Consider the following 13,446-nt stretch of genomic DNA (forward strand, 5'->3'; position numbering starts at 1 on the left):
AAACAGTTTTGTGAAGTCATCAGTTATGTTTTTCGTCCATCTTAACTCTACCTTCTTTCAGGCAAGATGAGACACTAGACAGCAATAGAAAATGTGAAAAACGACCTGTTCTGTTTTGTATGTCTGTTGTCAACACTCGTCTCCTGGGGGCTTTCCTGATCTCAGAAATGCTTTTCCTCAGCTGTGCTTATCTAATTTTGCCGTCCGAGCTCACTCTCAGCTACAAAGCATTGCATGGGCGTTCAGACACAAGGCTGGTAAATCCCACACAGCTTCACCCCATATGGGCATCACCTAAGGCTGTGTCACAAAACACAAAATAAATTCATCTCCAGTGGGTCAGGGTGAGCAACAGAATGAGTTGGACCTCTGTGAGTGGAAAACACTCATTACCAGTGTTTTGGACAAGTTTTGAGGGTCGCATTTATCAGAAGTCTTTAGAGAAGTCTTCTGACTAGCAGTACAATACTGGGAATTTGGAAGTTTTTAGCATGTGTTTTCCTCCTTTTTTTTTTTTTCTTTTCTTTTTTTTTTTTTTTTATCAACACATAGGTTATCTTGAATGACCGGACAATTGATGTGAAGCGGGATTTCACTTTTGGAGTCAACCTGGCGAATGCTGCCCACCCCTGTGTGAGCACACCATGTGCAAACGGAGGCACCTGCGTTCCCAAGAAGGACAGCTATGAATGCGATTGTCCCCTGGGCTTCGATGGGCAACATTGCCAAAAAGGTAGCGATGGCTGCATTTCAATCCAGAGATCCGGAGTTGATCACAAAAATAAGGGCGATTTAGCACCTACAACTGCTGTTGTACACATGCCTCAAAATAGAAACCCTGGAGGCCAGAGCTCCCTTTGCATCCGCGCACATTCCATGTACCCAGGGAACAACTCATTTTGTTATTTAGGAACACGGTAACTGTTATCCCAGCACAGAACTGCGTTCCGTAGATAGCAGCCTGGTATCTGGTTGACTGTGGTGTCCAACACTGAACACTTCATACACCTCCCTAATCACGCAGTGCTATACAAAGGGGGAATTCCTGCCAATGTCCTCCAGCCAGTGATTATGTTACGTCCTGAAGCATAAGCATGGATAACCCTTGTAATTTTATCCTTCCTGGGCCTCACAACAAATGCTGTTCTCTTATACAGAAAGGTCTAGTCCTTTTTTAGACACTGACTACTCTGATGGTTATTTCACCATCTGCACAAACCCTACCTTGGTACGGCAATGGAGACCACCTAGGAGGAAAACCTGCCCAGATATATGTTATTCTTCTTTCCTCAGAACCACTGTAATAGTTCAAAGCTTAGATTCAGGAAAGTGTTCAGATTGCATGAAAACTGTTAAAAAACCCATATGTTTTGGGTTATTCCACTAGATGGCGATGTTTCCCCTCGGTCAGGCTCGGTCTTGAAAAATTCCTAAGGGAAGGTTTTGCAATGTAACAGTGAGCTCAGTTCAAAAGAGCTGACTGACATTATTGTCTTCACCCACTCCTTCATTTCTCACAGGCACAAACTTCAAAGTTAAAAGGAGTGGTTTTGTTTAAATCATGATGAATAGACTGTACTTTTCTTCCAAAAAAACAATATCTTAGAACAAAACCATATTTTTTTTTAATACAATGCAAGAAACCCCTTTGCTTACGTTGTTGTGGTCTAACTAATAGCTGGAGCAACGTCATTTATCCCGGCTTCTCTGTGGGGAGGAGGGAGGATTGCGATTTTGGCTTTCTAGGTATGTGCAGGGTGCTAAGCTCCTGACTTCACAATGGTATCTGCAGCGGTACAGGGATCTCCAGGGGGAGTCAAGGCAAGTGAATGTGTGTGACTGCCTGCTCCTGTGGATGGTTGGGACACAGCTCCTCACTTGTCTACTCCTGACTGAAGCCCCAAGAGCTGCCCATTGCTGCATCCTCCTCATGGCACCAAGCAGTGCTGCCGCTCAGCTGCCATGTTGCTCTGCTCTCCTCCCTGTCGTGATCTGAATAGGCATCCAGCCTTCCAGAAACAGTCTGAAGGACCTTGCGCCTTTGGCTTAGGCTGTATCCTGACTGTCAATCCGACTGTTGTGGTTTAACCCCAGCCACTGCAACTGGGACCACGCAGCTGCTGGCTCATACCCCCTTCCCCCCAAGAAGGGCAGGGAGAAGAGGGATAAAAGGAGGGGAAAGGAAAAAAACAAAACCTCTTGGGTTGGGATAAAGACAGTTTAATGGAACAATAAGGAAAATAACAATAAGAATAAGAATGGTAAAATATATGACACAAGTCACTCTCACTGTTCAACCAGCCCGACTCGAGCAGAGATTGCGGACTCCTCCCCTCTGGCCAACCCCTGAGCGTGATGTCTGTGGTACGGAGTATTCCATTGGGCATTCCATCATTCTGTCTATGCTCCTTCTCAGCTTCTATGGGAAGCTGTAAAAAGTCCTTGACTGGAATAAACATAATTTAGCAACAGCTAAAACAATATGCATTATTGACATGCCTTTCATACCAAATCTGAAAGCACAGAAGCCACTAGAAAGAAAATTGACTCTCTCTCAGATGAAACCAGAAGACCAGCCTTAATTAATTTTTAAGAGTGTCCAAAAGCACGAGTCACCTGCCTTCTGTTCCTGCTGCCTGGGGCTGCTGTTCAGGTGCCTCTCAACGCATGGCACTCATGCAGCCTCAGCTGCCACTGAAAATGCACATTTTTGTGGATGGAAGTGCAGACAGCATGGAGGTCCCTCCCGAGGACCCTCAGTCCATGGCAGCCTTGATGAACCTGGAGCAGATTTCTCAAAATAATCCTTACTTGAGTCTCTTTGGTAGGGTGTAGACTGGGCGAAGGCAGGATGCATGTACGTGTCCGCTTCTATTTCAGAGCGGGGTTTTGGTTAGTGCACACAGCTGGTCTGTGACAAGCTGCAGGGGCAGTCTCCATCCTGCTTGCTGGTGGGCTGCTGTAACCCCACGCCCTGAAAAAAAACAAAGTGCTTGTGAGGGATTATGCCTCATTCTCCAAAATTATACATACCACTTATAGAACTCAAATGATGCTGGTATGAGGTATATGAGATATTGATTGATATCGTAATGGATTGTTGGCTGAGGATTCAGTAGAGTTTCTGTTGGCAATCCTGGGTTTTATATCTTTTGTCCATGATGTGGGGAGTATTAAAGGTATTTTTATACTTGATTTTAAGATGAAGTAGAACAGCAAACTGTTGCTTTCCCCTGATTAGAGCTGATACCCGGGTAAACCACAGTGAGTCACTGGGATTTGAAAACTAGGGTAGCAGAGGGATCTGGTGCTAATCCTACCTGTCTGCACCTTTGTGTGTTTTGAGCAGGCAAATGTAAATACTTGGGGTAAAACAATAATGAAAGAGTGCTACCTTCATAGGTGGTTGTAGCTGCTTATGCAAATGGGGAGGAGGGATCACAGAAAGGTGGACAAAAAGAGATTTTTATGCTATAGAAAAATAAACTGAGAATGTTCTTGTTTTGTTTTGTGCTGACCCACTGCAGAGTGTGGAAGTTACTGCCTAAACAGTAAGTACCGCAAATGATGTGAAACCTGCTCTGTCATTGTGCGTCTGTATCTGCTCCAGCAAGCTGGATTTCCATTAAACCTGGCAAGCTTCTGTCAATAAGCCAAAATATTTTCTGGGGTTATATAGTACTTCCTTAAACCTCGTCCTGTTGGTATTTTAAACTGCATCCCGAGCACCTGGAGCTGGTCCCTGCATTCCCTAAGCAGTCGGGCCAGGCTGAGTGCTTTGCAGGGGCAGGTGCTACTCCCGGCTGCCCTGCTGTTCACAGCTTGCTCCTGCCTCTCATGAGAGCTTTGGTGCCTCTCTGCCAAATCATGGTGAGCAGAGAGTGAAGGTGTTTAGTCCTAGGTCTCCTTAGTGGCCCCATTCCCTCCCAGTTGCAAAGATCCTGCATGCATCAAGGGTCGGATGCAGGATGTGATGGAGGAAAAAGGGTTCCTTTCACGCTCTGCTGCCATCCAGCATGGTCAGAGGCTGGCCAGTGCAGAAGGCGTGAGACCTGGAGAGGAATGTCTGTCTGAGCGTAACACATCTTTTGCAATCTCCCAGTGAAACTGGCAGGCTGCAGGCTGTGGACTGCCTGTGGTGGTTTCATTAGAGACATTAGGCAGCTTTCCTGATTTCACTACGGGTGAAAACAGGCGTTTGTCACTACCTAAAATTCACAGTCTTGGCACTTAAAGCTAAATTTCATATTGCTGTTGTTGGCTGCCAGACTACACCAATTGTTGCATTATCTGTGTTACAGTGAGCTCTTAAGGCCCAGGCCAGCCTCCACATTGCATAAAGAAAACAAGCGTCCCATCCCTGAAAAGCTTGAAATTTATATAGATAGGATTAGCTGTGGGTTGAAGGGAATAGTTCTCAGCAAGAAAATAGGATGAAGGCAGCTATTTTAAGGAGTTTATAAAACTGGCTTATATTAATGCAGCAGTCAGTTATGAGAGATCAGCAGCAAGCCGTAGGATGTTCACTCAAAAGAAAACCTGTTCAGGCCAGTACTCACAGCCTGCTGAAGGCTATGCATCAGGGATATTCAGTGATTTATACCACACATCTGAGTTACTTTGCCAAAGTCTACTCCACGGGCAGCAGTACAGCAGCTCCGGGTCTGGTTGTGGTGCGTGCTGCCGCCCCAGCAGCTGTGCACCACAGGGGCTGTCCCTAGGGAAATGGGAGATGCTCCGTCTGGGACACTGGGGAGGTCTGAGCAAAACACCCCCCAAGGAGCACTGCAGCACATCGATTGCATGGGCCAAGAGCCTCTGCAGCCTCCGTCATACAGCCGTTAGCATAGTCTCAGGTGCTTTCAATAGACCTAAAGTGGTGAGGGACACCCTGTATGTCCTCCCCAGAGACAGCCTCGACCGATGCTACACCCCAGAGGTGACCACGGAGCAGGCAGCAGCTGCTCTGTGCAAAGCCACAGACACAAAAGGAGAGAATGGGGAGCTCACAGGTTGCCTGTGCTGCCCCTCGGCCTCGCTTTGCAGGGGTCCGAGGTCCCAGCGCATGCTCCGCACATGGTGCTCCATTAGGAGCTGGGGAGGAGGTTCTCAGAACAAGGGTGGTTAATGCACGAGCTTTGGCAGGAGTGTGGCTTGAACCACATGGAGGATCAAGGAGTGTGGAAACAGGGATAAAAGTAAAATTTGCAATGTTATCCCAATACTTCATATTTTCCTGCGCTAACGTTTATGATGGAACAATACATTAGGCCCAAGATATGAAGGCTGTGAGTAGACTTCAGGACTGTCAGTGGTTTGAACTACCTCAACTACTGCCCCTACATTTAGGTACGAACTTGCTGTGCCTTTTTGCAAACCAGGGCGAGTTCAGCTCAGTTCTGTGCCAACGGCAGGTAACTGCCAGTGCAGGAGTAGATCGATACAACAGTCTTGTCTTTTTTTATTTCCTGCCACTTCCATGTCAGCTAACTGACACTCATCTTCGGATTTTTATTTACTTTTCAGCCATTACAGAAGCAATTGAAATCCCACAGTTTATTGGTCGCAGTTACCTCACATATGATAATCCTGATATCCTGAAAAGGTAATGTATCTCCTATGAACATAAATATTCTGTTTGTTAACCACGATAATGATAGGAGCCTCATGTGGAAGGATGTTGTATATTTGAGTTTTTTGAGCTGTATTTGCAGTATTTCTAAATTGCAGTATTTCTAAATTTCAGGAAAAAAATACATTTTCTATGCAAGTGCTTATGGCTCAGTTTGTTATAATGTCTGAGCATCCTGCAACCTGTAGAGAAATGACATGCACACTGTATGTCTGGCATGGAGAAGGACTGGTATGTGCTTTCAGGGAGCAAAGAACAGATATACAGAGCCTGTATCTGTAAAGAGACTAAGGATTTTAGCTCCTGCTTTAGCCTAAAATTTAAGTCCTCAGACTTCTTTTTGGCTGCTCTGTACCCTAGAAGATGCCCAGATTCCAGCAAATTGTGGGTTGTTTCAACAAATTGCTCCATCTGCCTGTGTCTCAGCCACTGACTACAGGAGGGTTCGCAAATGTCCTCACCTGCAGCTTGGTACCTCTCTCCTACCAGGACTTTCTAATTAGCCCTTCGTACGCTTCTTCCACTGGCTTCTGAGGGCACCAAATCTACTGGATGTTCTCAAAATTTGCTTTTTGGACTGGATTTCACACTAAGCTTGGGGAGAAGGGATTTTCTTTTATTTGTGGGGAGTAACAGAGTAACTATCGTGTTTGGGATTCTGGTGGGACGAGTTCAATTCCCCCACTCCAAAATGGTGGGGATGTGAACCAGAGTCCCACACACCCAGCGTGTAGGTGAGTTACAAGACAGTAATGCGCAAGACCAGCGGAGAAGAAATACTGCATCATCTTTTATATTTTTTTTGAAAGAAGACTGTCCCAGTTCAGTATTTCCTTCTTCTACATTAAACAGGGTATCAGGATCAAGAACGAACGTGTTCATGAGGTTTAAAACCACAATGAAGGAAGGTCTTTTGATGTGGAGGGGAGACAGTCCCATGCGACCTAACAGTGATTACATTTCTCTCGGCCTTCAAGAAGGAGCATTAATATTCAGGTAAACTTTCTCTCTCTGATTTGTGTTGCACACTGTACACTCAGGGCTTGAAGGAATTGCCACAATGCGTCTGGTGCACTTGTCCTTTGGTATAGTGTGAGACAGTTACATCCTCAAGGTTTTGTTCAGTGATGGGTCCTGTTGTTGTCTGGGAAAGGTTGCGAGTTGAAGAGGTAATGTGCTGCAAGCTTTGCATCACTCCCGCTCCCTCCTTCCCTCCCAGTTTTTAAAACATCTGTTTTTTAGTGTGGTTTTCTAAAAATCACCTTATGCGGGGGTATGGGTCGCGTCAGTAGCTGCCCCCATGCCTCGTGAAGCGGTTGCCATCTCAGCTAGGCAGGGCAGCCGTAGGGTTGCAGGGAGACCAGGGGTCAAAGAACAACTGCTGACACCGGTGCTCACTGCAGGCTGGCTCTTCACCAGAGACTGCACGTGGGAGCCGGGCTCCCACCTTCTCAAACCCCCAAATATCCAACCCTGTGACACAAACCCAGCTGGCACCAGGCTTTGTTACTGCCAAAAAGCTGAAACTGGGGAGTGTTGGGAAATGTTGGGCTGAACTCGTGTTCTCTCTCCAGAATTGCTTTTTCCCTTGCAGATGCTTGGGCAGACTCAGTGCAACTTTTTGCATGGTGCTTTTTTGGGACTCCTGCCTTTTGAAAGCCCTGTCTTTCCTCATGATCCCCTGTTAGGTTGTGTAAGATGAATATTGAAACAGCAAACTACAAATGGCGTCATTATTATGGATTGTTGTTAAATGACAAAGATTTTGTTAATCACTTAAGCTAATTTGAAGCTATCTTTTACTTGTCTTACCTGGTTGTTGTTTGCTATCATGGACACAGACAAGTTGCTCATTTCTATTTAAATTAATTTCTTTCAAGCTTTTTTTCATGTGATTTTTTCTGTGGCTAACTTTGCAAAAACTCTTAGTTTCCTCCTTGTTTTATAAGCAAGGAACTGACTCTGCAGAAACAGTGCATTATTTAAATGTCTTTGGGAGAGCTGTTCCTTCCAAGATGCATGGTAGTAAGCAGCCAGTCTATTCTGTCTGTTTTCCAGCACAGTGCATTTTAATTAGGGTTGTTGCTATCCCCCAGAAGTGAAGATACACAAAGGTTTTAGACTGAAACGGCTGAATTTTATTGAAATGGCTATACCTTCCACATGCATTTAGGAAGGTGAAAAGTTAAGATCCCAAATTAAAACTCTCATAAACAATCACTGCATACTGAAAGGGAGCACCGGAGAAGATGGTGAAAGGACAAATGCAGAAAAAAGAGGTATCATCTTCTTTCAGAAAGAGCGTTCCTCATGCTACTTTTCCACCCATTGAGAGGTGAGATCAGGAGAATATCATCAGGGCTGTGAATGATCAGAAGTATTTTTCTGCAGTATTTTTCTGGTCCAGTTTCTTTCCTTTTTTCTGTGGCCTGTAGGTTCCCTATACAGTGTAACTGCTGCTGTAAATCCCTTCTGTTGCTCCCTGCTTCTGTAGAAGGTTATATCGCTATTGTAAAGGATCCCCATTCACTAGGGCTATGAATCGCATTTTTGTAACCAAAGGTCTAACTCTTACATACAATCCTGAACGCCCAAATCCTTCTGTAGTTCTCAGCCTAGACTGGTACCTGCATCCTGGGTGAAAGGAGATGCTTGTTTGAGACTCACTTAGACCTCCGAGGAGGAGTCAAATTTAGGACAACCGTTTTGCTTGGGGCAGCTCATGACTTAACATGCTTTTCTCAAGTACCTAACCTGGGCCATGAACTTAATGCCAGGTTCAGCCTTTTTTGAAGAGACGATGATGTTGGCTTTAATCTCTCTATCTTGGTACAGGCTGAAGGCCAGCAGCGGCTGGCTCAGGATAATTCATCCTGCTTATTTGGGCAGCTGTGCACCCAATAGCTCACTGTGTTGTAGAGTCTACTTCCCCTTCCTGAAGGTTGGCACAAATCTCTGGGACCCAGAAATTAAGAATGCCTGAAGTGTAAACATGATGGGGACGTTATGTCTGCTGAGTAATTTTAGTAGCAGCAAACACAAAGAAACAATCAATCAGAGCTGTGACTAAAGCAGGGAAATCCATTATTATCTCCGTATTTATTTATTAGGCTTCATTCTTTCTAATTTTCACAGGTCTGAACCTTCCCTATAATTCAGATGATTTGTAGATCTGTCGCGTGCTTACTTGCTCTTGTAATAATTTATTTATTAACCGTGTTTGCAACATCCCACTGCTCTCTCCTATTAGGCCAAAGGTCTGTAGGTCACCCACCTTCATAACCTCCTGTTTTGTGGAGGAGCTGCCATGCAGAGTCCCCCTTCTCGCTCCCATGGGATGGTGGTGATGGTACCCACTCTGACCTGGGCAGGAGAGAGTTTTGCCTGTCACTCCATGAGCCTGACTCTGCAAAATAAGTGCATTACTGCTGGTCTTCCAAAGAACGCCAACAATCCCCCCAGAATCCAAGGCATAAGGGGAGCTCAGCAAGTGGGGCACAGAGTAAGGACATCTGAGCAATTTGGCAGGCAGCTGGTCTTTGCGAGGGAGGCAGTAACATTTTAATTTATTTTTTTTTTAATTGTAGCTACAATTTGGGCAGTGGCATTGCTTCCATCATGGTGAATGGCTCTTTCAGCGACGGCAGGTGGCACAGAGTCAAGGCTGTTCGGTAAGTGGCCACGCTTCATCTGGGAGGCGTTTTGGAGCCGCCCTACCATTAAAGGTGCTGGCTGGCGTGTCTGGATGCTGGTCGGGTGTGAATCACTGCAGCTCCATGGTCTCACATCGCTTAGGAGTTGAACTGTTAGCAACTTGGCTGTTTCAGGACGATGTATACAAAGATTATTGTATTAGAGGTGACAGTGCCAGCTCAGTACAGCTCAAGGCAGGCTGCCAAAGTCACGCAGGGCTATTCTGAGGCTGTGACAGACATTCTATTAAACCCATACCATTTGGGTTAAGAGTATTTTTCTTTAATGTCTGCATTTTGAAATTCCCTAGTGGGCATTTTGCGGGCTGGCACAAGCACTGGAACACAGACAGTGTATGCCTGCTTCTTCTATTTGGAGGAGGTGCAGACATCTTGCAGTGTATATATAACTCATATTTATAACTTGTTACCTCATGGGAGGCAAGCATGCCCAGCAGGGAAAGCACACGTCCCTCACTTCATGAGATGTTGGTTCCCTGGAAATCGCAGGCTGGCAGCACAACTTGTTGCCAAATTCAGTGAGAAGAGGAGCCCATCAAGTATGTTCAAGCCCATCAAGGCTCTTCTGTCAATGTGGTTATTGACCATATATAAAACAGAAGTGGCCTAAAAGCTCTAGTAAGAAGCAAATCTGCTTATAAGTATGCTTCACCTTAGCTTGCCTATTTCTTCCCTTCCGTTGAAGCTTCTGCTGTTTACTTTTTAAATTACATCTGATTTTTAACAACACGTCAGAACCTGATCATCCTCCGCTCTCCCTGAGCTGTGGGATTTACTTCTTTCCCAGTTTTTTCTCCTCCACAAATGCGTCCCACACCCTTTGCAAGTCTCTGACATCTTAGTCCCTGGGGAAAAAAAACACTCTGAAGGGTCTGGAATGCCGTAGCACACCGCTGACTGTGGGGCTCCCCAGCATCCGTCCAAAGCCTTCGCGTGAACCCCTGTGAGCACTGAGTCGCCCTGGTCTCCTGGTGAGGGGGAGATGCTGCTGCTCCTCCTGCCGCCTGGTTGTAGGCTGGCTGCATGAGAGCGGCTTGGTTTTCATTTCAGGGATGGACAGTCTGGCAAAGTCACTGTGGATGATTACGGTGCCAGGACGGGTAAATCCCCTGGGAAGATGAGGCAGTTAAACATCAATGGAGATCTCTATGTAGGTGAGTGCTCACCAGCCACAGTGAGGACCCATCAGAGGTTCTGTGTTTGCATGGCAGGGCATCACAGCTCCGTCCAGCTTAAGGCAAAGGCTTCATGCAGCAGCTGCTGGTGCTCCACAGCCTGTTTTTTGTGGGGAAGCCTCTCTGGGTGGGATGCGGGCACTGATATGAGAAGGGACCAGCACCGTGGGGTGCACTGCGGTACCCCCAGGAGGTACATAGTGAAACAACGAGCGTCAGCTGCAAACCCCGCTCCTTAGTGGGAATCTGGGCACGAGCTTATTCAGCTCTTACTGATGCTACAATTTCTGCAAGAAATACTTAGCATCCTAGCTTATTATCACCTGCTTATCCCCTCTGCACTTTCGAGTGCTTAGAAGCTGTATTTAAAAAAACCACAGAGCAACCTGTAAATTAAAATTCCCTTCTGAGGTGCTCTAGGAAGGCTTAATGGCATGGCTAGGTGTGCAGTCTGCCGAGCAGGAGCAGACACCGGTGTGGGGGAAGAGTTTTTCACGGCTGCCTTTCCCCCAGGTGGCATGAAGGAAATAGCCCTGCAGACGAACAGGCAGTACCTGCGGGGGCTGGTGGGGTGCATCTCCCACCTCACGCTCTCAACCGACTACCACATCTCGCTGGTGGAGGACGCCGCCGACGGGAAGAACATCAACACGTGTGGGACCAAGTGACAAGAGAGGAATGCCGGGGCCGAGGACCTGCCGTGCGCTTGCGTGTGTGGCTGAGGGCAAGCTGACTGCCACAGCCCTCTGCGGCCGGCCCCCACCTTCACCATACGGGAAGGCTGCAGAGCTGAAGGGAAACCCGGAAAAAAACCCAACCCAAAACGTTTTTCCCTCTCCTTTCCTCTCCTTTCCTGACGAAACCAAACCGCGTATTTTGTGTAGGACCTGTCCCCTCTGCCCGTTAAGTGTTTAGTGAGTGCTAAAGGTTGTGCGTCGCTGCAAACGGCAAAGAAATGTGTGATGTTATGAGTAGCTCAATGGCTGTGTTGTGGTCCTTAGGTTGTCTTTTGTAGTATCAGAGAAAGCAGTCTTGAAACACCTGCGTTCATCCCACCTTGCAGTGGTACAATGCCTGTGCTGTTCAACGAATACACCATCAGGCAGTGTATCTATGCATTCAAATGTATGTCCTGGAACACGCGGTTCTCCGTACCGCTCTCTGATTTAGCTAAATTATGTTTCATCCTGTGTAAATAACAGCTACAGTGACTGGTTTCAAAATATTGTTGTTTGTTGAGGAGGAAAGTTCTTAAAGTCTACTTTTTTATTACAAGCAACAAAACCAATGAATCAATTTTGTAGAAGTAATTTTATACCTGTATATTTTTTATAGCAGCAGCAGACCTGCTTACATGGTGTATCTTTTAACATTTAGGTATACTATACAATTAGCTCTTTGCACACTTTCCTAAAAATAGCAAAGTGACCTGTGGTTTAAAATTGTTATACAAGAGGCTTAATGTCTGTATTATACAGTCTTAATGGGGATATTTGTGAGTTATTACCAGTTTTAAATCTGAATCTTTTTGTTTTGTAAATTTTGACAGTTTAATATTGTACATTATGAAGCTTTCCTGGCTTAAACAGATTAAAAGATTAGAAAAAAAAAAAAGAGCAAATGCTTGCTACTGTGGTGTTATAAATCACTATTTTATTTTTTTTTTTTGCTGAAAAATGAGAAAAGAGACGTGCAAGAGACCTTGGTGGGTCACAGTCCTCTTAAAAATAAAATGTTTTCTAGGCACTGGACCAACACTTATGCAACCTTGATTGCCAAACTGTAATTTAAGCAGGCGAAGAGAGTGCTGTCGAGACACTAAGGAAATGGTCCAGAATTTCATAGTTTGGAGATTTTTCTTCCTTAACTCTTTGTTCGAAGCGGATCAGTGAGCCATGGTGGGGGGTGGGGGTGGGGGAGAAGAGAGACCCAGCCTGCAGTGGGGCACCCCACAGCTCGACACGTGCCCACAGTGGGAGAGGCACAAACCTCTGCAGCATCGCAGGCTCCTCTGAATGCCTGGGGGTTAAAAGGACCCGGTGTGGCAAAAACACTGGAGATCAAGGCGGTTTCCGCTGCGTTTTTACTGCGCCCAGGGTGCTCCCCGCTCCCTGGGAGCTAAAACACGTTGCTGGGACTCGTCCCGTGTACAGCTGACTGTGAGCAGATGCAGGCTCAAGTGGAAAATAAGAGTGGCTGGTACCAGGTAATGGCACCTGAGATAACCGCCAAGGAGACCCCCAGCTCCTCTCTTGCATGTGGAAAGGCACCCCCTGGTCACTTAGGCGAAAGACCTTGTGCTCCTTGTAGATACAGCAGCATTGGTTGCCAACAAATACAGGCACTCATTAGAAAGAGAAAAAAAAAAAAAAGAAAAATGCATGGTGGTGCCAGTGTGTAACGTGCGCCTGTGCCCTGGCTCTGTGTTCAAACACACTTCAGAAAATCTTGGGCAGCTTGTGAAGGGGCTGGAGACACTCGTGGCTCTCCTCCCAGAAGAAGCAAAGTTGTGTTTGGCTTGGGAAGCCCCACGGGGAGAGAGAAACCTGTGCACAGTTGGGAAAAAGCGGGGTTAAGTACCTATAGAATCATGGAATTGCCTAGGTTGGAAGGGACCTTTCAGATCATCTAGTCCAACCATCAACCTGACACTGACCATAACCGTCACTAAACCATATGTCTAAGCACTGTGTCTACCCATCTTTTAAATACCTCCAGGGATGGTGCCTCGACCACTTCCCTGGGCAGCCTGTTCCAATGCTAAATAACCCTTGCAGTGTAAAAATTTTTCCTAATATCCAGTCTTAAGCTCCCCTGGTGCAACTTGAGGCAGTTGCCTCCTGTCCTATCGCCTGTTACTTGGGAGAAGAGACCGACCCCACCTCACCACACCCTCCTTTCAGGTAGCTGCAGAGAGCGATGAGGT

The 13,446-nt window shown here is 46.2% G+C and overlaps 1 protein-coding gene across 3 annotated transcripts in view; it reads left to right on the forward strand.

The window, feature by feature from the left end:
- The window catches only part of EGFLAM (EGF like, fibronectin type III and laminin G domains), a 74,351-nt gene extending 62,081 nt beyond the window's left edge, over positions 1-12,270 (forward strand). For all 3 annotated transcript variants that reach the window (XM_074570024.1, XM_074570023.1, XM_074570025.1), the window contains exons 18-23: positions 553-733; positions 5,527-5,605; positions 6,485-6,628; positions 9,220-9,303; positions 10,396-10,499; positions 11,034-12,270. In XM_074570024.1, coding sequence (XP_074426125.1) covers positions 553-733; positions 5,527-5,605; positions 6,485-6,628; positions 9,220-9,303; positions 10,396-10,499; positions 11,034-11,188 — 747 coding nt within the window. In that variant the 3' untranslated portion in view covers positions 11,189-12,270. The remainder of the gene's footprint in view (positions 1-552; positions 734-5,526; positions 5,606-6,484; positions 6,629-9,219; positions 9,304-10,395; positions 10,500-11,033) is intronic.
- Positions 12,271-13,446: the final 1,176 nt, after the last annotated feature.

Source organism: Larus michahellis, chromosome Z, assembly GCF_964199755.1.
Source record: "Larus michahellis chromosome Z, bLarMic1.1, whole genome shotgun sequence".
NCBI lineage: Eukaryota > Metazoa > Chordata > Aves > Charadriiformes > Laridae > Larus > Larus michahellis.